General features: G+C 39.9%; 1 protein-coding gene across 1 annotated transcript; it reads right to left on the bottom strand.

Moving 5' to 3' along the window:
- Positions 1-3,878: 3,878 nt before the first annotated feature.
- Positions 3,879-23,650, bottom strand: LOC147111822 (ras-related protein Rab-39A-like). Its single transcript, XM_085999091.1, has 2 exons — positions 23,160-23,650; positions 3,879-15,013 (listed from the first exon to the last, which is right to left on the bottom strand). The coding sequence occupies exons 1-2, from the start codon at positions 23,372-23,374 to the stop codon at positions 14,587-14,589; spliced, it is 642 nt and encodes a 213-aa protein (XP_085855217.1). The 5' UTR covers positions 23,375-23,650; the 3' UTR covers positions 3,879-14,586.
- Between the last annotated feature and the right edge of the window lie 541 nt (positions 23,651-24,191).

Raw genomic sequence — 24,191 nt, 5'->3', positions numbered from 1 at the left:
GCCGCCGCTGCCACTGACGCTGTGAGCTATTAGCTGTACGTTGCAGGAAAAAATTATCTGCATGAAATGAAAATTATTTTATGCAATCTAAAAATAAAATGGAATCTCTGCTGGCTTTCTGTTTGACAGAAACACTTGATAAAACCAGTTTCAACTGCTACTAATCGGGATCGTTTTCCCTCCACATCACCTCTAGTCAGAGAAAATCTACTACTCGATTTTACTAAATCTTTGTTTACTTTTTCAAATTCTCTCCCTTTTCTTAACATAATGACTTTGCTAAGATAGTGTTGCATAGATACCGGTAACCCTCTAGTGCCTTGCCAAAGTGACCATTTTTGTGATCCTAGATATTGATTTTTGACTGTCTATTCGACAGAAGAGGCCATCATAATTAAACCCATTTCTATTCTCATTCACTATCCAGATATACCTACTTCTAGAAAAGGGGGAAGGTCACCGTGTAACAATCAAGAGCAGGAACCCTGGCTGAACTTTCCCCTACATAACCACAAAAGCTGATGTTAGAGGTATCAACTTATCATTGCCTATCTGAGACAAGCCAACTCATCAGCGACCTTCCTGGTACATGCAGCTCAGGATTACATCACATGATGTATTCATTTGGCCACTGGGAAGGAGGTAATAATTTTAAGGACATCATATAGTGCAAGACCGTGGCCCCATGAGCTGTCTTTCCATCGGGTAGAATAATACAATTCTTGACCTGCTCAGATAATTGTCACAGGACATTTTCCAACACTGCATTCTAATCCAAATGGCCTGATGCCAGCTTCCATTAGTGGACCAAGTTCTTTACAATCTGAAACTTGCATCTGTCCCTTTCTGCCACAGCGAACTAGTGTAGGCCAGATCTAACAATTATTCCTAAACACAATAAATTACTTACTGAAATTTATACAAGATAAACACTACCTGTCCGGGAGCTCTGTTGCTGGAAGTCCAGCGGGATGGTTCCACAACAGCAACATTTGTATGCTGCTCTCAGTTTTACATTTGGACCAGGCTTCATTAGCAGGCCCTCCATGACAATACAAACAGCCAATGGCACTACTACTCTATTGCAATTCCTTGGTTCGATCTTCAGTCTTCAATATCAAGGTTCAAGCTGATCAGCTCCCACAATTCATCCACTAGTGCTCTTCGGTACCCATTTTATGTAGTTTCTTTAATATTCCTTTATAGCTACCCAGACAAAACAGGCACAGGACTGGGTCTTTGCGCTCGTTGCTAAAGCTGGTGCCCTTATCGTTAGTGAGTCTATGTTACTGTCAATTCGTGGAACTTGAGCTTCTTCACAGAATGGAGTTCCGTTGGAGGGGAAACCCCATTTCACTCCCTATCTGGGCTCCCTGAGCCATGGATATCTCGTGGACAAGAGAGTTGCGTGGTTTTGCTACTGCTGTATGCAAGAGGGGCTCTAGAAGATGCACTAAAGTGCCATGATGACGATGCTCCATTAATCTTTCTCTCTGCCTGTGGGGCAGTACTTGGTCTTTAGTACTTCAGCACAGCAGTACCACAGAGATTGAAAACTTCACAAAGCGGAGATAGGGAATTCAAATCCGAATCCCCAGGTTCCACGCTGGCTCAGTTGGCAACAGCAGCATATAGATTCCCAATCTGTGCAGCTATTTTGGTGTGTTTAAATAATCATGTTCAAAGAATGAGTAGTGAATTATCTGATTGAGAAACTGACTTGAGGGAGTTAAAAAACTCAACTGTGTGAAGGTACTGGGCCTATATTTTCCATGGTTCATTAATTTTAGTTAAGAGGTAGATGTGAGCATAAAGTGGAGAACATATGATGTGCTTTATGATGTGTCTATGTTTTCACTGAAAATAGCAAACGGAAGAAAATAAGCCCCAGGAATACTACTCTTATCGGAATCACCCCAGCTAATTATTTTTGTACTGACGTTACTTCAGCTTCTTCACACCATCTTGCTCTGTACTTTCTCCAAGGCTGTTCCCTTGATGACTAATCATAAAGTGAATAGGAAAAAAATGATAAACAGCACTAGAGATAATAAGTTTGTGACTGTTTCAAATCTGAAAAATAGAAAACCAGTTAATATTTTGGTATAACCTATCTCAGCCAGGGTGACAATAGGATGGCTGCAGTTAGCCGTATCATTCCTGGTCTAGGATAGAAAAATCAGCACGAGATCCTGCTCCTGATCAAGTGACCCCTGCTGAAAAGTTTCTACTTATGGATATTTGGCAAGGACAGGATTAAACTTGGCTAACAATTCCCCACCTCCCCAGTGAATAGCCCCTCAATAATTACTATCTGGGCTCAGATGTAAAAGATTAACCACGTATGTATGATACTGCAGGGCATCCCTCCCCGGAGCTGTACTTCAGCAGGAGATCATACATTCAGGAAACAACGTAAAAAAGGAGGAAATTGGTAAAAAATAAAACCCCTGCGTTGCACCTTCCATGGCATAGCAACATGCACACCATGATTCCTCAATTCTTATACCATTATAAGCAGCAAGTCTCAGCAGCAGCAGTGTCATCACAAAGAATTATCAGCAGCTTTTGAAATAAAAACTGGTCAGTCAGTACCTGGAGAAAGATAGGTTACACCAAAATGTTAACTGGTTTTCTATTTTTCAGATTTGAAACAGTCACAACCTTATTATCTCTAGTGCTGTTTAACCACCAAAATAGACAAAACAAAAAGGATCTTGAATCAGAATTATTTTCATTTATTTGATTTTGTTTTGAAAGTAAAAGTTCCTAATAAAAACAGACCCCCTCTAAAAAAAAAAATGAAGCAGATGTGATATATTGCTGTAGGCTCACTCAGTGAGGAGTGATATCCTCTCCAAACTTTTATGGTTGTAGTTTGGGCTTTAGGTAGATCGACATGGAGAATGGATGTTCACTTAGTAAAATATATCCACTTCACATTTGGATTTCGTAATTGTCTATGACACTCACTTTCCAACAATGAGCAAAGAGAGGCAGCAGTTAGTAGTAAGTACTGGACGACACTGCAAACTGCCTGTGGTCCACTGGCAGGTGTGAACACTTTGCAATGAGTGGTCTTTTCCTATTCCCTATTTTATGTATACAGTACTTGAAACTCCAGAACTTAGGAGGTAATCAAAGTGTAATGTGTATTATTTAATAACAGATTTGCAAGAGGGAGTGTCACACTAATTTTGATCCAGCATCTCGGATTCTCCAGTGCTATGCTGTAGCAGTGTTTTAAAGAATTTGTAGATCAGGTGTTGGCCTTCATCAGGTTCCAAATGTGCTACCACCAACTACTGTACTTGTTTTTTTTTTTGACTATAGAAGAAATCCATACTGAACTGAATTCTTCACAGCATTGCACATTTGTCATAGGTTATTTAACTTGACACAACTGGAGGTACATCAGAACTTCTCTATTAAAATTAATATTTTCATGACACAGGAAGAGATTGTTTCAAAAGGTCAGTGTTTTTGTATTGTTCATTAAACATGATTTCTGCACTGAAATAGCTGATTCAGCTGGGTTAATGGTAGGACTACCAACAGTCTGAGCACCCAAGGTGGGCAAAACTGATCAGGCTTCATGCTCCTGACTGCTATCATTCAGCAGCCCCTGAAGAGTGCTTGCACAGACCTTGGCTGAGAACAGCATCAGGCTTGGTTGTGATGTCGGCCATGGAAAAATAGGCTGCAACAATCTTGGTCTAGGATTTCAGAGGAAAAAAAGGCCAGTTGGGCAAGGTACTGAGCAGTGAGCAATGCCAATGGAACTGCATTCAAACCAGAGTCAACATCTGCAGAAGAGGGGAAAAAATTAAAGGAAAACATACGATTTGCAGGAAAACAAAAAATGAAAAAACACGCAGTTTTTAAACATAATTATTCATTTTATGGTCACTCGACATACATTTTACAATGAAACGACAATGAAACAAAAACACACAGGTACATAACTTTAAATTTACAGTACAATTACAGAAAAGCATCATAATAGGTACTAGGCCCTTAAGTGCTGGTATCGCATGCCTCAATTATGTCAGACTGCAGACTCAAGGTCCTTTGACATGGTATATATACCATAACACAAGGCATTGCTTTTCGTGGTTACAGAAAGTAGATATGTTTTAATATCATTTTCATTCCTGTAATATGGATCCATGTGCCATATGTAACTTTTTGCTCACATTCAGTCAAACACAGATTCAATTTATGCATAATTGGTTGTAAAACTCAATACAGCATTTCAGCAAAAAAATGGTGAAAGCTAATTGTTGTGTGTTGAAGGAAGTACAAATTCTCCAATGTGACCAATCATACTTTGCAACACATCTGCATAATCTGCAGCTGATTTATCCAAGTATAAATGGTGCAGTATATTTAATATAATTATCGTTCAAGGTCAAACTCTTAACTCTTGATGTTGGAATTGGGTTAGACTGCAAAGTATGAGATTCACTTTCAGCTGGTATTAAAAATAAAGAAAATTGCAAATCACTTGTTTTTTTTGTGTGGGAAGGAGACTGCATATGTTGTCTTTGTAATGTAATGCCAAGACAGCACATCTATTCTATTAGGACATCTCAAGTCTAAACCCTTTGAGGTCACATTCAGCCTGGATTGTCCAGTTATCTAAATTTAGTTAAGGCACAAATGTATAGTAGAACAAACAGTGCCAACTGATTAGAATTTTCAATTATTGAAATGGTGAATCAATATTAGCATAAATGAAGCCATCTAGAAAAGAGACTCTGTCCTGTTAGTTCAGTAACTTTCAAAGTAGTCACCAAACTGCACATACATTGATATGTTCAGCTGACTTTTTTTTTTTAAATAGCCAAAACATACATCAGTTGCTCAGTGAATAAGCTAACACCCAAGAATACACCAAGCCGAGTTTCATTATTGATATAACAAAACTGTCCCACAATATTAAATTCAAGGTATTTAGAGCAGAATCACTGTTGGTATAGTTCTTGTGCTTCAAATATTTGGCATCATCATTTAGTTATGCATCTATATACACACACATCATTACAAAAGACTCAGCTGTGTACAAGTTGTACATTTTGAGAGGAGTGAATCAGCCACAAGAGCCACTACAGCGGTATTACCATTCGTTTTTTTTTTATTTCTATGAATAACAGGTCTAATATTAAAGTCTTCCAAAGGGAAGTTATTCAAATACCATATTTTACTATTTGTGACAGCCCTAACACAATGCCATTCTCTTCTGCCAAGGAGGTTAAGAAATTCAAAATCAAACTGGGTGTTCCACTTGCATACAGGCTAGCTTGAGAAGTCAGACAGAAATTTAAAGAAACTAAAATAGAATAGCATGAAATAAGTTACAAAGTTCTAATATAAAAATTAAGTGGTTCAGGTAACAGCAAGATTACATTGTTAAAAACTACAGAATAGATTATTGCATGGTCATGCACACTGGGTATATTATCTTGTAATATATGTGAAATAAACTTATCACCTCAGTTGAAAACACATGGTACTAAAGCACTTCAGATAAAGTTGCATTGCATATTTTCATTCTCTCCATCATGATGCATACTGGCAGCGAAAGAAGTTTGTCAAAATCTGAACAAGAGTTCTGCCTACAAACTCTACGTTATATGGAACACAAATTGTAGTGTTTCATAACATAACAAATCTCAGGTTGATAAACCAATCAAATTTTCCTTTTGGTGATTTACATTACCCCAAACCCTCAGTATATGACTAACTCATAACACACTGAAACATAGGTGCCAAGTCACCCACTGAAATTTTAAAAATTCTACTTCAGATATTTAAAAAAAGGGATCAAGTTAATAATTTGTATACTCAAGCAAGGGGTTTAAAAAAAACCAGCCTGCATGTGTCAGATAAGTAGATTGCTGAAACTAATAGTGTGAAATTCAGAAATAGGGTATGAACTTACCCGATAATGCAGGTTTTAGAATTGTGCAGGTTGATTACAGGGAATTTCTGCATAGTAACTGAAAAGTGGTAACTGGTAAAACTCTACTCAAATTGATTGCATTTTTCTAAAAAGTCCTTTTTTTGGATGGGGAGGAGGGAGATACAACAGGTATACAAATAAAAAACTCTGCGTTTACAGCTAGATTCTATAGTTACTCCCCTTGCTAGATGTGTCAGATTATTGTTCAGTATGTTTTATTTGGAAAATTAAAATAAAAGATAAAATACATAAAATGTATTGAACTTAAAATCTGTAACCTTTGTTTAAACCATTTTATATATCCAGTTTACATGCCCATATCTGCTTCTTGCATCACCTTTGGTTTTATTTGCGGATCAACTGATTTATATTCACTTCATCTTAGAATAGGATTTATGGTTATGTGAAACAAACCTATTAACAATGGCATAAAATGCCAAAAGTTATACTGCAGACGCCAGCTTGACACCCGTAACTATTTTAAAGTGATATAAACTAGCAGCACTGAGCTATAGTGCTGGATCTATGCCACTCAGATCACAGGAAAGCAGAGCACTGTGCAGGAAAGCAGAGTAGTGATCCAGTTTGGGAACCCTATAATAGAAAGGATAGTGGAGCCATGGAAAAGGAGCAACATACATTCACTAGAATACAAAGGATGAGGGGATATAGTTATGAGTATAAAATTACAGAACAATGAGACAGCAAGAAGTGAAAGATTACTTTTGTAACTTTTGTATTAATGCTAGAAACATAAAAGGGAGAATAAGAAATCTTTTCACACAAAGGGTTCTTAGAATTTGGAATACATTACCACAAGTGGCTATTGAAACTGATTCAATCATAACATTTAAGAGCAAGATAAAGACGACGAAGAAAAATATTAAAAAGTAGGGAAAGAGCGGGAAGATAGATCTAGAGTAGATAGGTCCAGTATCGAGTTAGCACCCCAAGCACAGGCCGAATGGCCGTCTATATTTATATTTCTATGATTTTATGTGTACCTACAAGCATGTGCAGTACTTTCCTGACTGATGTCCAAATGTCAGTGAAATTTTTAAGATTAATGAAGAGCCAACAGTTTTACTGGCTCTTTGTTAACATCAACATGTTTAAGGCAATCTGTGGTAACTTTTTAAAATTAAAGTCAATGTATACAGTATTCATAGAGAATCTCATCATCAGAAATGATGGAATAGTAGTTTATTTAGTCTACCAGAGGGCTGGCGACGAGAACACTGTGGGGGCAAAATTCCGGGGCTCCACTCCCCTGCTAGAAGGATTTTTGCCCGCCAATCTTCCCTGGCCCCGATCCCGTCTCTGAGCATTTCTCCAACAAGGGAGGGGAGGGCTAGAATTTATCAGCAGCACTTTAAAAGGCAAAGACATTAAAAAAAAACCCACTATTTTGAAGTTGTTGTTAGGAAACTGACATATTTGTTTTTTTAGGGTCCCACTTCTGCCAGAATCTTATCTTTCAATGCAAGTACTCTGCAGCATGCAGATGGAATGTGTGTCAGGGTAAGTGAAGTGGAACAGGCAAAATTACTGATGGGTGAGGTCATTCCCCCAGTCCCACCTATTTTAATGGCAACTGCATGAAGCGGGGGGGGGGGGGGGTGGAAGGCCCTCCCTCACTTCAGGTGGAATTTCATGACAGAAAAAAAGAGCCAGAGCAGCACTCCTGGTCTGGAGATGTTTGGGGCCTATATATTTCGTATGGGAGCGGTCATTGGCACGGTCTCAGTTTTGCTGCAACTGGCTCCAACAATAAAGCTCTAATGACAACTGGAAGTTATGAATGTTAACAACCAGTTTCTGTTCTGCGTATGCTATCTATATTAACTCCCGATTTATGTGGTGGTTATAATAGTTATTGATTAGAAGAGTTTGTAAATCAGAGGATGTCTTTGGACATGTGCAACAAATTGCAGGCATGGTAAAAATAAAAGGGTATTGGAACCAACGCTGCCATGTCTGTTTTTTTGGTCAACTTCTCCCTGCTCCACTGACAACAGTGGCTCATACAGGGGTATAGTTCCACAGGTGGCAGGCCGCCGTCTGGTACCTTGCCCAAGTGGCCGTTCTTCATGCGGCGTGTCGGCAGCGCATATTTGCAGGCTACTCAACGGTAAAGGGTATCACAGCCAAGTCTGATCCCATCTTCACTAGGTGATCACACCTGTGCACTATCCAGCAGGGATCACTGGATAACACTTAGAAGCAAAAAGGCTGGCTGATTTTTTCTCACTACTTGTCCATGGGGGCTAGGCCTAATTTTAACTCCCCAGTTACTTTCAAGGCTAAGACTAACTAACTCAGTGAAGACAAAGAATCAAAGCTTGGACTTTCTGGCCTGCGTGGCTTAGTATTACACCAGGCACTATATTTACCTTTTGGGGAGCCCCTTAATTTTTGGGGGGATTTTTGTATGGATAACATTACTGGCAGTGATGGCTTAGCATTACTGAATTTAAATGAGAGATTTTAAATTAACACACAGCTCACCAAAGCCCTATAATGGATAGTCACTGAACTCACTTAAATGGTCAAGATCAGTAATTACTCCAAGTCATTATTAGACTCAAAGTTTGTTGCTTTCTTTTCTTACTAAAAGAAATTTGGATAGAAAACAGAACACCTTCAAAAGAATCCTAATACTTTGTAAATTTTTGATCTTCAAAAGCAGTCCTGATGGTGAGACTGAGAGAATGTAGCTATTTAAAATTCATTATTGCTGAAACAGCCTACAGTATCTAGATGTGTTCTGTTGATTTACCCCTTTAAGAAAAGGAATTGTAAATCTTTGCTCACAGGGGAGTGCGTTTTTTTATTCCAATAAAGTAGAAAATAAATGCTTGAAGAAAAATGTAATCGAACAGTACATAATGCATAATATAGTTTGTGGTTCATGTGTGAACTGTATGTTATCAGTACTGAAGCCCTACAGTATAGCATTAAAACAGTTTCTGTATCTATTAGCTACATTAGGAAAAGTAATACAAACACCTCAACCACCAGCACAGCTAGTCATGTTGTCAAAACACTGACTGCTATGCTATGCACTAGCATGCACTTTACCCAAGTTTTTAGAGTCCACATATAATCCATAATATCATTCTTCTATGCCTATGCAAAAAGTTGACATGGAATTGTATACAAACCATGAAGCAATCAAACAGAATGGTCAGTTCTTTTTTTATTTGTTCATGGGATGTGGGTCCTGCAAGATCTTTGGTTCAGCCAATATTTGTAATTTACACCAGGTTTGAAAAAACCCTGTATAGCAGTTTGGAGTCAAATGACAGTTGTGGCCTGTTTACAGGTAAAATTTTGTAATTTTCACAATTTAATATTTTTGTATATATAAAACTGCATATTCTCTCAATTTACAAACTAGAATTCAATTTGAAAGTTTGGGTGTGCCGCACAATAATATGCAACTTGGGAAAGAAATGCAAATATTACTTGGTTAGGTTGACCTTCATTTTAAGATCTTGCATAATGGTGCAGGACTACCATGAGTCAAAAATGGTTGTACAGAACAAAGTTGAGAATATAAACATAGAAAGCACAACCCATATAATTTGTTTGCAAAAGGAATCTGTATTAATTGTGCTTTGCAAACACAAAAGCAGTTAAACAATATTGAACATTAAGAAGTGTATGTAACATATATAATCACATACAAGAATGTAAGATTCAAGAAATTCCCTGCAAATGTATGCAATACCTCCAGAATTTGTGTTACCCATCAGTACTAAACAAATCCTCAATAGTACTCACTTTACAGGTGTAAGACCAATTGGTATTAGTAATGTTTCATTTTTCTTTCCAATGCAGAAACTGCAAACTCTAATTAAAAGAACAGCGTGTGTTCTTAGCAGGGGAAGGAGGGAATAATCATCTGATGTTAGTAATAGCTGGGAGTGGCTGAATGAGCATCATATCCACAGCATATTACCTTATTTATCTCCTAGCAAAAAGGTATCTAGATTTCTTTCCAAAATCTTGACTCCCTTAGCTACTATAAAGCTGTTGAACTCTACTTGTTGACTTGGCACCTGGATTAATGGGGGCCACCTTCAGTGATGGACCTGGATTAACGGGGGCCACCTTCAGTGATGGACCTGGATTAATGGGGGCCACCTTCAGTGATGGACCTGGATTAACGGGGGCCACCTTCAGTGATGGATCTGGATTAACGGGGGCCACCTTCAGTGATGGACCTGGATTAATGGGGGCCACCTTCAGTGATGGACCTGGATTAACGGGGGCCACCTTCAGTGATGGATCTGGATTAACGGGGGCCACCTTCAGTGATGGATCTGGATTAATGGGGGCCACCTTCAGTGATGGATCTGGATTAATGGGGGCCACCTTCAGTGATGGATCTGGATTAACGGGGGCCACCTTCAGTGATGGATCTGGATTAATGGGGGCCACCTTCAGTGATGGATCTGGATTAATGGGGGCCACCTTCAGTGATGGACCTGGATTAACGGGGGCCACCTTCAGTGATGGACCTGGATTAATGGGGGCCACCTTCAGTGATGGACCTGGATTAACGGGGGCCACCTTCAGTGATGGACCTGGATTAATGGGGGCCACCTTCAGTGATGGACCTGGATTAACGGGGGCCACCTTCAGTGATGGACCTGGATTAATGGGGGCCACCTTCAGTGATGGACCTGGATTAATGGGGGCCACCTTCAGTGATGGACCTGGATTAACGGGGGCCACCTTCAGTGATGGACCTGGATTAATGGGGGCCACCTTCAGTGATGGATCTGGATTAACAGGGGCCACCTTCAGTGATGGATCTGGATTAATGGGGGCCACCTTCAGTGATGGACCTGGATTAATGGGGGCCACCTTCAGTGATGGACCTGGATTAACGGGGGCCACCTTCAGTGATGGACCTGGATTAATGGGGGCCACCTTCAGTGATGGACCTGGATTAACGGGGGCCACCTTCAGTGATGGACCTGGATTAATGGGGGCCACCTTCAGTGATGGACCTGGATTAATGGGGGCCACCTTCAGTGATGGACCTGGATTAATGGGGGCCACCTTCAGTGATGGATCTGGATTAACGGGGGCCACCTTCAGTGATGGACCTGGATTAATGGGGGCCACCTTCAGTGATGGACCTGGATTAACGGGGGCCACCTTCAGTGATGGACCTGGATTAATGGGGGCCACCTTCAGTGATGGATCTCATCCAGAGTCCAATTCAGACACAATGGTGACCTGTCAGTATAAACCTCCTATTCAAATCCCTATTGTCGATCCCCTCTCCTCCCATGCAGCTGCACTAGTTAGAACAGGGAATTGCCACTAAAAACAGCAACATCACAGCTCCAGTATTCAAAATAAATGTGCTAGAAGTTGAAAAGTGCAAGTCTGTCTGAAAGTTACAAAGCGAAGATTATTTTGGCAGTTTAAATCCTCAATGAGACGGTTTTAAAAACAGTCAGGAAGCACTTTCGTTTTAATGGCATTAATTTTCAACCATCTTTGATATACTACCAAACTGGCTATTTGCAGCACAGCAACATTTGTTGACACCACATCAGGAGAGGATCACATCTGAATATCTGATTTCCTTTGCGAGTAGTGCTGATTTTGCAGTAAAATAGTTCCAAAATCTCATTACTGATTAAAGAATCAACTGATACTGAAAATTTACCCAAAATATGGGGGGGGGGGAATCCTAATGTTGAAGTGTATGGTCATTGTAGTTTTTTTTTTTAAAAAACACAAGATTTTAAAAAACATTTGCAAAATCAGAGGAAACACTGGGGTTTGCTCAAGACAACGCTGGATATTAACAATCAAGATTATACCAGATCAAGGACTCATGGGGTATTTAATGCATCTTGAGCAATTTTGGTCCTAATTTAATTTACAATTATTTTAAACTTACAATTTATTTTCTCCTTTTCTGTTAGGGTATATAAATTAGTTTTTGGGGGAAATATATAGTTTTTTTTAAGGTCAGAAGTCACTGCTAAAATTTTGGGATAAAGTCAAGCAACTGCACTACACAAAGCAATTATTTATTTTGGAGAACAAGACAAAAATGTTGGTATTCATAATTATTTTCTGATTTTAGGCCTCAGCACAAGTACAACTGTTCATATTCATTTAATAATTAAAATAATTAAACTACCATGGATTCAGTAGGCCAACTATAAATTAATGTGTTAAATTTCTGCTTTTCAAAATGGTATAGGTAATTTCCACCTTGCCCCCATGTGGTCAAATAACCTGCTCCCAATCCTCAGTGAATGTTTTTCTGTAGTTTTCGTCCGAAAGGCAGGAGGTGCAGAGATTATGCGCAATAAGTTTGGCATAATGAGCCCTCTGATTTTGTTTCTCAAGTGAAACCAGTTCCCTATGGCCAAGATTAGGAACTCGCATCATCAAAAATCTCTCCTCCCCAAAGCCCAAGATTTTTTATCAACTCTGACAGTAGGTTAATCATGAACGTAATTTGAAAATTTCAAAAAAAAGGAAACTTGAGCCATTTTGTGTGAATGTTTGGTAGTGACCAGCAAAGATTACCACTTTGCTAATTCTTTATATATTTAAATATTAATAGCCTGGGTCAAACCAAAAATCAAAAGTCTTGTTAAACCTACTAGCTATGTTGACCTGCTACTTTTTGTTTAAAAATAACTAGCTGGAGAGATATATGAGCAACTGATTGATACTAAAGAAATGAGAACAAGGTCCCCAATTATAAACTACTGTAGTTCTGTCTACTGTATTCAATTGGCTGAGAGGGTCATCACTGATCAGCCTCTCCTCCTGCTTGGTAAATGCATAGAGGTGAGTGAGGGGCATTTAAAAATATGCTATACTAAGAGAAGGATTTAAAAGGTTTAAGATTTAAAAAAAAAAAAAAAATTTAATTTTTTTTTTTTAACCCCGGTGATGTATAAAATGAAGTGATTAATATTTAACTTGCCCAAAATGTTCAGCTATTATGAACAAACAAATAAAGAAACTAGAACATTTGATTTTCACCCCTAAATCTACATCTTAAATATCATCCTTATATTTAAAATACAGGCAAATTGAAAATACTTTTGCTTTTTTGTGTAAATAAGTGGTTTATATCCACAGACCTCTCAGTTGGGTTCAGTTAAACCACATCTGATAAGCAAACAACTGGATTTAAAAGACTACCAAATTCAGCTACGTATTTACATATTAGCATTTCACATTTCACTTCAGAATTGAAGAGCGGGCTGGTGTGCTTAAGGTTTGTAGCCAATTCAGCATATTGCATGCATATCTAGACTAACATGGTCGTTTAAAATGGTGCCTATATTGTGTGTTGCACAGAAACTAGCAACAGTAAGTGCAAGGAAATGAGCAAGTGCATACAAAGGTTGCCTGACCTACAAGAATGAGGAGGATATCTCAATATTCTTGTTGGAAGATTAAAAGCTTATTTGATGTTTAAACTTCTTGTCCACTGCTGGTAATATTCAAGTCTTTTGTAAAAGTCACAGTATTTAACTTGCTCCCTTGATCATGCATTCTCCATTCTCATCTCCACTGTGCAAATTTAGGAGGGTTCAAGTTTAATACCACAGCAGCCTCACCTCTCTCCAAAACAGAAAAAAAAGGCAGCAGTTTGTAACTGCAACAGTAAAAGCTACAAGCCAAACAGCCACGTGCCATTCCACAGCTTGATTTTATTATTAATTTTCCATATTAACTAAACAACGTTAGCCCACAAAAGAAACTGTAGTGCAGGGCTCTAACGTGAGGGGCTTTGGCCAACAATTAGTCAAACACTGTTTGCTGCCTTACCTAAACCATAAATGTTCAGGGAGTCCAGTCTACTATCGCAGGAACATGGACAGTGGCACAAGTGGTAACTTGTGGCAGTGCAACATTTTGAAGCCTCGGTTAATAGCACAATTCTTTGCTCATTCATTACAAATTGTTTTCATTTCCTCCTTCATTGTTTCAAGTGCTGTATTTGTCACCCATTGCCACGTGATTAGACATCTAATGGCAGCAACTGGGTTCGAATCCAAACCGTGGAAAATATTCACAATTCAGAGAGTTTAATTAAAAGCTAGGGAATTAAGGAATTGCATAAAACAAAAACGCTACTTCTAAAACAGTCAGTAATTTAAAGTCAATAATTTCTGCTTCTCACGTCCCCAGAAATTACTCAACCATTTCTGAATTGGACCAAACCTTATTTAAATCATTGCTTTGGGCAAATGGCTCGTATCAAATATACATGTTCATTAAATCTTTACTTATCCTCTTCTATTTCTCCCATAGATTGACCAGTCTTACAGTAAGGCAACAAGTTCCAAAAATAAAACTTGATTTTACTGTGCAAAAAATACACTCTTACTATTAAAGTCTGCAGCTACTGATAAAATAACATTTGTACACTTCATGTTAGAGAAGCTCTGTAGCCAAGTTGGGGTACTTACTTTCCAATGAAATATATTTTAACCAAATCTATGCTAGATCTATGATAAACCTTAGTAGATTTGTTGACGTATCCAGATAAGCTTGCAGAAAAGGCTAAAAAGTACATTAAGCAACTCTTTGGAATATAGGGTTCTTGACCCCAATGACTAGCAAAAGCACCTTCTTCCAGGCTGCACAGCTTCTTCAGAAGAATGAACAACATTTGGAACCACACCACTCTTAACACCTTCCCACCCTTCTTGGATGGATATGTTGCCTTTTTTGAGCAGCTCATATATCTCTCGGGTCAGAACAGTGAAGGACTCCTCCACGTTTGTGGAATCTTTTGAAGAAGTCTCTATGTATTTCATACCGGACACAGCTGCAAGTTTCTCCGCCTCCTCCTTTGAAACTTTTCTTTGGGTTGCCAAGTCACATTTGTGTCCGACAAGCAGAAAGACGATTTGGTATGGCTGGACATGCATTTTTGCTTCTTCCAACCAGTCACGCACATGTTCAAAAGATCTGCGATTTGTGATATCGAACACGAGCAGCCCACCAACTGAATTACGGTAGTAGGAACGAGTTATGGACCTAAGAAGGAAAAAAAAAAAAAAGTAGAATTCAACAGAAAATTTTTCCTTTTGGAACCAAACAGTGATCAAGTACACTATAAAACTAACAATGTTAGTGTTAATATTTTATTTAGCTCTTTGCGATATGTCAATGTAAAGTTTCATGGTAACCTGCCCCCAACAAAAAAAAACTCCACCATCAGCTCATGCTGAAAGTTCCTTGTACAAATAGTGCAAACACTCTATGGAAAAATGGTCTTGGAGTTAAATTTGATCTCATAAAAATGCAGGGTTCTCCCAATTGCTCATTTGGGTAAACATATTGGGGGTGAATTCCTGTAGGTTGGGGGAAGGGGGTTAGGAAAATAAAATTCAGCAAGGGTCCTTGTTCCTGATTGTTATCTAATGACACTTGCAGGAAAGTGCACCCAGACTTGAGGAGGACAGGATCTACTTTGATATCCTCCACAGTGACGATTACAGTAATGGATCTTTCTCCCCTCCTCCAATTCCAAAATAATAGTTTTTGATCCTAGAAAACAGAACTCATTAAAATAATCACAAATTGCAACTGTGAATTACCATCATTTACCATTGGCTTTCCATCTCCAATTAGCCATGTTGCTGTACAGCAGCAATATCTAATATTATATACTCATTAATCATAAATGTTTGCTCTTGAAAGCACTTTAACACCGAATGTTTGGTATCTTGAAGGAAATTATAAAGCTCCAACGTAATTCAGGAGTTCAGATCATCTCATAAACCACAATAGTATATTATGAATGTCATCTAAATCCCTTGACTGGGTTAGTATTTAAGTCATTCTTGATCATCTGTTTTATTCTCTTTTTCAGTTATAACAAAGGATTGGGTTAGAAGTTCAGCATCTCAGGATTTTATTAGAAAACAAATACCTATTTTGAAGCAACACAGAATAGGGTAATGGTTGGCTTACGTGCTAGAAAACCCTGGTATCTAACTTATAAGCCACAGATTGCAAGTGTTTAAAATCAAGCTGACACTAAAAGGAACAAGTGACACATTAAAAAAAAAGCTAGAATAATTTTGGTAGAAATTTTGATAAGAAGTTGAGTCAATGCAGCCCTTTTTGCAGTCAATTTAAACATCTCGACTAGCAACTGAAAAATTTGCCTTGAAACTAACAAAACTAAAGTACTTATAAATAAATACCAGATACAAAAATACAGTATTCTCCGGAGAATATCATATCCTGCTCATCTGGTGCATGAACCGAAACACTAAACTTCCTATTTCACAATATAAAAATTGAATTTCAAAATCAAATGTTTCCACTTAGAATGGTCTGTTCCAGTTAAACCCTAGATTAAATTTTATTTGATCAGTAATGTTATTTTTCCAATTCTGACTTTTAACAGAGTCATAGTAATGTCGACCAAATTTCTATTGAATTAGATTGTAAGGAAGATGCCTGAAGGCTATGGTTGATTAAAGCAATGTTGTACATCCCTTGGAATACTCCCCTCCCTCAAAGTGAATATTTGAGCTTGTTTACTGTGTCACTAAGTGTTTTCAATAAGTTCTGGTTATTAACACTAGATTGGCTGTCACTGCAATTAAAGACAGCATATCTAATTTAATGGGCAAATATAGCAGACACTCCATTATCCACATTCCAATTAGCTCCTTTTCCGATTATCTGCCAAGATGTTCATGGTACAAAGCTTCACACAAGACAACACCTCAATGCATAGCCAGCTAAGATCAATCTCCTTCTGTCTGCATAAATCAATCTCTCAGACCAAGAAAAGTTAAATTTAATTTATATTGGTGGTATTGTACTTGCTGTAATTTCCATGGTGGTGGGATTATTCTATCATACATATGGGGGTGGGAGGTAGGATTCCCTCAATTATGGCAGTTAATGCAGTTCACACACATTTTTAAAAAAAATCATAGTCCCCTCTCATTTTAGATTTTCCTACCTCTACGTATTTAACCAGATACTAGGAGTTATACAAAAGTGGTTGTGACCTTCCTCCCTATTTATAGTAAAGTATCTTAAGAACCAATGAGCCCTTCCCCAAATGCTCTGCAGAATTGTTGACTGGGGAGTTACCAATTCTAAAAACAAATCCTGAATCACTAATTTGTTGCCCGTGCAACTCTATTATAGTTGGCATCGTGCATTCTTAAGCTAGGGAGGAAGCAAAAAAAAAACAAGAGTCTGTGCTCTTGATCACAATCAATTTTCTCCTATAAAAAAGTGCACGTGTGAATTTAATGTGAAGAAAGGATTAGGCCTGCCCCTCCATGGTCGAGCAACATTAATTACATCAATTTGATTGGTTTATGCTAGCTTTTGTCATATCATGCAGTTCAAGGACTTGTGTGGTCATTTTTGAACACAACCCAGAATAAAGACTTTTTCCCCCCCGTTCTTCACAATTTTCCCCAATCCCCTCCTAGAGGCACGAATTCCTTGTTGGGGTAATGCACCCACCAGTACCTTGCCTGAAACATAATGGGATAGAAATTCATCTTGGGCAGTAGCGCACTGGCCTCCTGTTATACGCCCAGCCAGATATTCAGTTCCAAACTGAGCTTTTTTGTTCATACTGTGGCCTACAAATCAAATGCCGCCCCAGACCACTGGCAATCCAGCCCACGAAGCTCAGGCAACTTAGTCCGATTGATGCTTCTACTTCTTACTCTTTGATTTATCTAGTCTGAAATTCACAGCTGTAGATATTTGGAACGGATCTTGTAAGAATATTGATATGTCTTTACATTACTTTTATTTCTAACCAGGACAGAACAGCAATGCAGACAGAATTGGTTTCAATCGTCTTCTCAAAACACATGTCTTTTCCCCTCAATGATGCTGATAACATTAGAAAAGGATGAATTTCAGGACCAAGGACACTGAACTGCATAGATAGGGATATATAAATAAATAAGCCAGGTGGAGAAATATTGAGCTTAAACAATGAAGATTGAAACAAACTTTTAAAACACAGGTTTTTCATCACAGCAGGGGATAGTGAGAGAGCAGGAGATTGCTGCAATAAGAAGTGGCCAGGAGTAGGCCATTCGGCCCTTCGAGCCTGCTCCGCCATTCAATAAGATCATGGCTGATCTTCTACCTCAACTCCACTTTCCCGCACTATCCCCAGATCCCTTGGTTCCCTTAGTATCCAAAAATCTATCGATCTGTCTTAAATATACTCAACAACGGAGCCTCCACATCCCTCTGGGGTAGAGAATTCCAACAATTCACAACCCTCTGAGTGAAGAAATGTCTCCTCACCTCAGTCCTAAATGGCTGACCCCTTATTCTGAGACTGATCCTTGTGGTACCACACAAGTTACAGCCTGCCAACCCGAAAATGACCCATTAACCTACTGTTAACCGATCCTCAATCCATGCTAATATATTACCCCCAATCCCATGAGCCATAATTTTGTGTTTGCCCAGTCTATATGAAAATTAAAGTCGCCCGTGATTACTGTATTACCAAATTAGATGCACCTCTAATTTCCTGATTTATACAATGCCAGACACTACAACTACTGTTCGGGGGCCTATAAACTACACCTATTAGCGTTTTTTGCTCCTTGTTGTTTTAGTTTCACCCAAAGTGATTCTACATATTGATTTTCTCAGCTAACATTCTCTCTCTCTATCTTTACCCCAATATTTATCAGGACTACCCCACCCCCTCCTTTTCCATTTTGCCTATCTCTTCTAAAAGTCAAGTATCCTGAATCTTCCCACCCCACCCCCCTTCATTAGTTAAAAGCTAGTTTACCTCTAGTTATTCGATTCGCCAGGAAACTGGTCCCAGCCCGGTTTAAGTGGAACCCATCCAAACTAAACAGCTCCCTCTTTCCCCAGTACTGGTGCCAGTGCCCCATGAAGCGAAACCCCCGCCTCCCTCACTACTCTCTGAGCTACACAATTAACCTTCTAATCTGTTTGTCTCTATGCCATAGTAGTATAACTTAAAATAAAAAAATTAGGGAAGGAAATCTGGCCCAAATTAAATGGGCAGAAAAGTTAGTAAAACAAGTCAACAAATCAGCATGTGGGAAATCTTTAAATACAAGATGCATAGAGTACAAAATAAATAAATTCCTATAAAGGTGAAAAGGGGATGCATGATTGAAAACAGGCCAACAGATAACAAATGGAAATAGTATGGGCTTTCACAAATACGCCTGCCCTGAATTTGCAGTCGAAGGCTTCCGATCCGCAAATAAAATGCCCGCCTACCTGGTGGTCCAGGAGATACGGAGATTTGTGATTCTGGGCCTCTCCGGGTACCCGCAGGTAGAGGCCCACGGGCGCAGGCGGTTCACAAACACCCCTGGGATCACGTGGGCCAGCCCAACAAATGAAAGAAGGGGATCCCCATTCATGCTTATGGAGATTCCGTATGTACATAAGCATGAATGGGAATACTCAAAAAAATACATCTACACATCAAATAAATTTTAAAAAATTACATTTAAAATACCATTTAATTAAATATTTAAAACAAAAATGTACTTTTTGAAAAATAAATTTAAATGTTTTAAAGAGGCTAAAAGTAAACTTACCTTATTACACAGGTTTTTAAAATGTATAAATGATTGATCATTTAAAAAATAACTCTTACACTGGTAAAAGCGGGCCTTACGATGCTTTTACCAGGAGTAAGAATTTCACAGGCATTCCCTGGGCAAATAGCCCAACTCTCCGCCTGCGAATGCCCTTTTCCCGGAGATGTGAAGGATCTGTCAAGAAGATTCTTGACAGATCGCAAGTTCCGGGTTTTCACGCATGCGCTTCGCATGCCTAAATCCGGAACTTGTGCGCCCTGATGGGAGCATAAGCACCTCATACGCACCTGTAGGGGCCGACGGGAGCGCAAGTACCTCATACGCACCTGTAGGGGCTGCAAATTATGGCCCATTAAAAGTAAAAGAATAGTCAGAGTTTAGGACTACTCAGTAATGAAGGAATGAGTCTAATTGCAGAGGACAAAGGTATGTCAGAGATATTAAATAAATATTTTGCATTGGTTTTTACAATAATGGAAATGAGAGTAAGCGTACTAGAGGAGGATATGGAACAACTGATAGAGCTAACTGTGGAAAAGGAATTAGTTCTGAAAAAAATTAGCAGAATTCAAGGTGGACAAGTCACCAGGCCCGGATGCCAAACACCCGAGGTTGTTGAAGTTAGAAAAGAGATAGCAGAGGCTCTTGTCACAATTTTCCAACCCTCCTTAAAAATGCAAATTGTGCTGTTCAAGCAACGGATAAACCAGGTAATAGAGACCAGCTAGCCCAATGCCAGCAGTAGGTAAACTCTTAAAATCTACAATTTGAGATAAATTAGTACCCATTTAGAAATGCATGAGTTAATCAAGGGCAGCCAGAAGAGACGTGTCAAAGGCATCATGTTTGATTAACTTAATAAGTTTTGAAGAGGTCACCAATAAGATAGATGAAGGAAATGCAATATATGTAGTGTGTAGAGATTTTCAGAAGGCATGCAATAAGCTCAATTTGGGTTCCGCCAGGACCACTTGGCTCCAGCCTCATTACATCTTTGGGCAATACATGGACACAAGAGCTGAATTCCAGAGACAAGGCAAGTGACTCCCCTCAACATCAAGGCAGCATATTACAGAGTGTGGCACCATGGAACCCTAGCAAGTCAATGGGGATCAGGGGAAAAACTCTCCAGTGCCTGGAGTCGTCCTGGAGCAAAGGAAGATGGAGGCCAATCATCACAGCCCCAAGACATCGCTGCAGGAGCTCCTCGGAGCAGAGTTCTAGGCTCAACTCTTCAGCTGCTTCCTCAGTGACCTTCCCTCTATCATTAAGGTCAGAAGTGGGGTTGTTCACTAATGATTGCAGTGTTCACTTCCATTTACAATTTCTCACATAATGAAGCAGCCCATGCCCACCATACAGCAAAACCTGGATAACATCCAGGCCTGGGCTGATAAGTGGCAAGTAACATTTGCACTACACAAGTGCCGGGCAATTACCATTTTCAAGAGAGTGCCTTAACCACTTCCCCTGGACATTGAAAGGCATTACCATCACCAAATCCCCCACCATCAACAGCCTGGGGTCACCACTGACCAGAAACTCAACTCGACCAACCGCATAAATGCCGTGGCTACTAGTGCAGGTCAGAGGCATGGTATTCTGTGGTGTGTTGCTGACCTTCTGACTCCCCAAAGCCTCTCTAGCATCTACAAGGCACATCAAGAGAGTGTGATGGAATACTTTCCACTTGCCTAGATGGGTGCAGCTGTAACCACACTCAAGAAGCTCGACACCATCCAGGACAAACCAGTCCACTTCATTGGCAGCCCATCCTCCAGCTTAACATCCACCTCCGGTGTAACATGGCTGCAGTGTATATTATCTACAGGATGCACTGCAACAACTCACCAAGGCTTCTTCGGCAGCACCTCCCAAATCCATGACCTTTACCACCAAGAAGAGCAGCAGGTACATAACCTCCATGTCACCCTTCAAGTCACACACCATCTTGACTTAGACATAAAGCACCTTTCCCTCATCGTCGTTGGGTCAAAATCCTGGGACACCCTACCCAACAGCACATTGGGAGTACCTTCATCACTTGGACTGCAGCAGTTCAAGAAGGCCCACCACCTTCCCAAGGGCAACTAGGGATGGGCAATAAATGCCAGAGGGTGTTTATTGGACTGGAGAAGAGTTGGAAGTGGTGTACCTAGGAGTCAATGCTGGATCCAGTTTTGTGGATGAATGGATGATTTGGACTGAAGCATATGGAACACCATCTTGATATTTGCTGCTGATACAAAAGTAGAAGGTTTGGTAAACTGTGAGAAGTATTAAGGAAGACTTAGCAGATGGGTGGCAGTTCAGATGCAATCTAATGTGGATAAGTGCGAGGCAACCCATTTTGGGTAACAAAACATGGCATAGGAGTATACATCTGACCAAATGGAAGCCGTAAAGTATGCTAGGTCAAAAATCCAACATGCCATTCTGTAATTCCATCCCTACCTTCAAAATATTAAACTAAATTCATACTAGTAATTTTACTAAAGATGATACAAGTACTACACAAACATTTCCTCTAAAATTAACAGAAGAAATTAAATTTCACAAACAGATGAACCCGCTGTTTTAAAGAACGTATAGTCACCATAAGAATCATCTATACTTTGCTGTGAAATGTCACTAATCATATCTGCTGCTATTAAAAATCAAAATTAACATGTTAATGAAAGCCAACATTAAAGCACAAGTTTTCAATGCCATAGGTAAGTTTTTATTGCAGCACTAACTTGTTATAGCAGAGCCAAGGTGGGTAAATGGAGTTAGGATACAGATCAGCCATGATCTCATTGAACAGGCTCGAGGGGGTAAATGGTCTATTCCTGTTCCAATATTCATTGCAAAGTTTTCCAAGCAGGCCCTTTCTAGGAACTTTTTCTGTCTGAATACTCTAGAATATTTTATACCTATATGGCATTTAGGATTCAGTATGCCATGTGACTAAAATAGTTTGACATAATCACCAAGTCCCAACCTGCAGTAATCGGGAATTTGCCTTCCAGCTACAAACTTCCCAACACTGTAGCCTCCCATCAGCAATGTTGTCACATTCAAATATGCCCAAACATTAGTTAGTTGGGCATACTATGAACAGTAATAAGCAGACTGTTACTGCATTTTGAACTTAGTTAATGCAAAATTGAAGATGCCTTGCTTACTTTGGGCCCCCTTTCATCTGACAAATGACGGGTGGCACCCACAGTTCCAAACTAACCCGAAGAGAACCAAAATCGGTTTGTGCACACGGACTAAAAACCACCGACAAGCTGAAATACAAAAGTGTCCTGGAATTATTGTAAATGGGACGCCTCAGAGTCGAAACCGGTTTTACAGAACGGTGCACGTTTTTCAACCCGATTCTACTAAAGGGCTTTCTGATGGCTTGCCAAAGTTAGATTATTTCGTCCGACGTTTGAAGTTATGCAAATCAAGGACATCTCCCTGGAGCAGAGTCCAGCAGCAGCACCTCCCTTCCCCATCTCTCCCATCCCATGGCTTACATTTGCTTTATAATATCCATATACTTTTATTTCCACTCAAAAATCAGCAAACATGCCGCCGCCGCGCACCTGAACCTTTCCTGCCCCGCCGTGTCCCAGAGCTGTAATTTGATCCTCTTTCCCGGCTCGATTTCCACCAGCCTGGCGAAGAAATCCACGCCGACCGTGGGGTCAGAGACGTCGTTGAATTTGCCGTCGGTGAATCTCCGGAGCAGGCAGGACTTCCCCACCGTCGAGTCCCCGATCACTATCAGACGGAACTGATAGATCCAAATCGCTTCCATGGCATAACTTTTTCCCTCCCCGCTCCACTCTCCTGTTCACACCGTCTCAGTAAATTTACAAAATGCCGTTTTGCTTAAAAATAAATAAAACGGAAACAGGTTAAAAAAAAAAATGAAATGTTTAAATAATATCAACCTGTAAAGCAAACCCCCCCCCAAACTATTAATGCAGCAGAATTTCTTCCCCTATTTTTCAGCCCGCTGCAGTTTTTACTGCTGCAAACTCAGCTCGAAAGCTGGTACCGGAAAACCAAGCCCGGGAAGAGGGAAACAATGATTGACAGCCCAAGGGCAATGCTTGACATCGAGCACCTCCAATCACAAGTCAGGAAACGGATACAAAGCGGCCGCATCCACCAATGGGACACAGGAGGAGGCGGGAGCTCCTGGGGAAACAGTGGCTTGATGCGGAGCTCATTTGGACGTGTACATTTGTCTGGCCAAAGGCTCGTTTGGTGTGATTTAAAGAATTAAAACACACACACACGCATATATATATATATATATACACACACACACACACACATTAGACAGAAAGAGAGATAGAGAAGATGTTTCGGTCTCCACTTCAAAGCCCTGTTCCTGGGACTAGGGACAGGGTCACTGGCAAGGCTTGTCACTAACCAGAGTCAGGCCTGGTTAGTACCTGGAGGGGTGACCATCAGGGAAGACCAGATGCAGAAGGTCATGGAAGGAGCCCCGAGGAGGGGCGGTTGGTGAGAAGGTCATGGAAGGAGCCCCGGGAGGGGCGGCTGGTGAGCAGGCCCAGGCATTGGGCTGAAGATTGTCGGACAGGAGGAATGGTGGAAATGGAATG

Source organism: Somniosus microcephalus, chromosome 10, assembly GCF_052327205.1.
Source record: "Somniosus microcephalus isolate GS21.2 chromosome 10, FLI_Smic_1.0, whole genome shotgun sequence".
NCBI lineage: Eukaryota > Metazoa > Chordata > Chondrichthyes > Squaliformes > Somniosidae > Somniosus > Somniosus microcephalus.
Note: the sequence above shows the minus strand (reverse complement) of the source record. Positions and strands in the feature narration are given on the sequence as shown.

What these genes read in the sequence shown, in the direction of transcription:
- LOC147111822 (XM_085999091.1), bottom strand. Translation starts at nt 23,374, where the DNA reads ATGGAAGCGATTTGGATCTATCAGTTCCGTCTGATAGTGATCGGGGAC. An exon ending in GCGGGGCAGGAAAGGTTCAG is followed by an intron (nt 15,014 to 23,159) that starts GTGCGCGGCGGC and finishes TTTCCTTCTTAG; the next exon opens with GTCCATAACTCGTTCCTACT.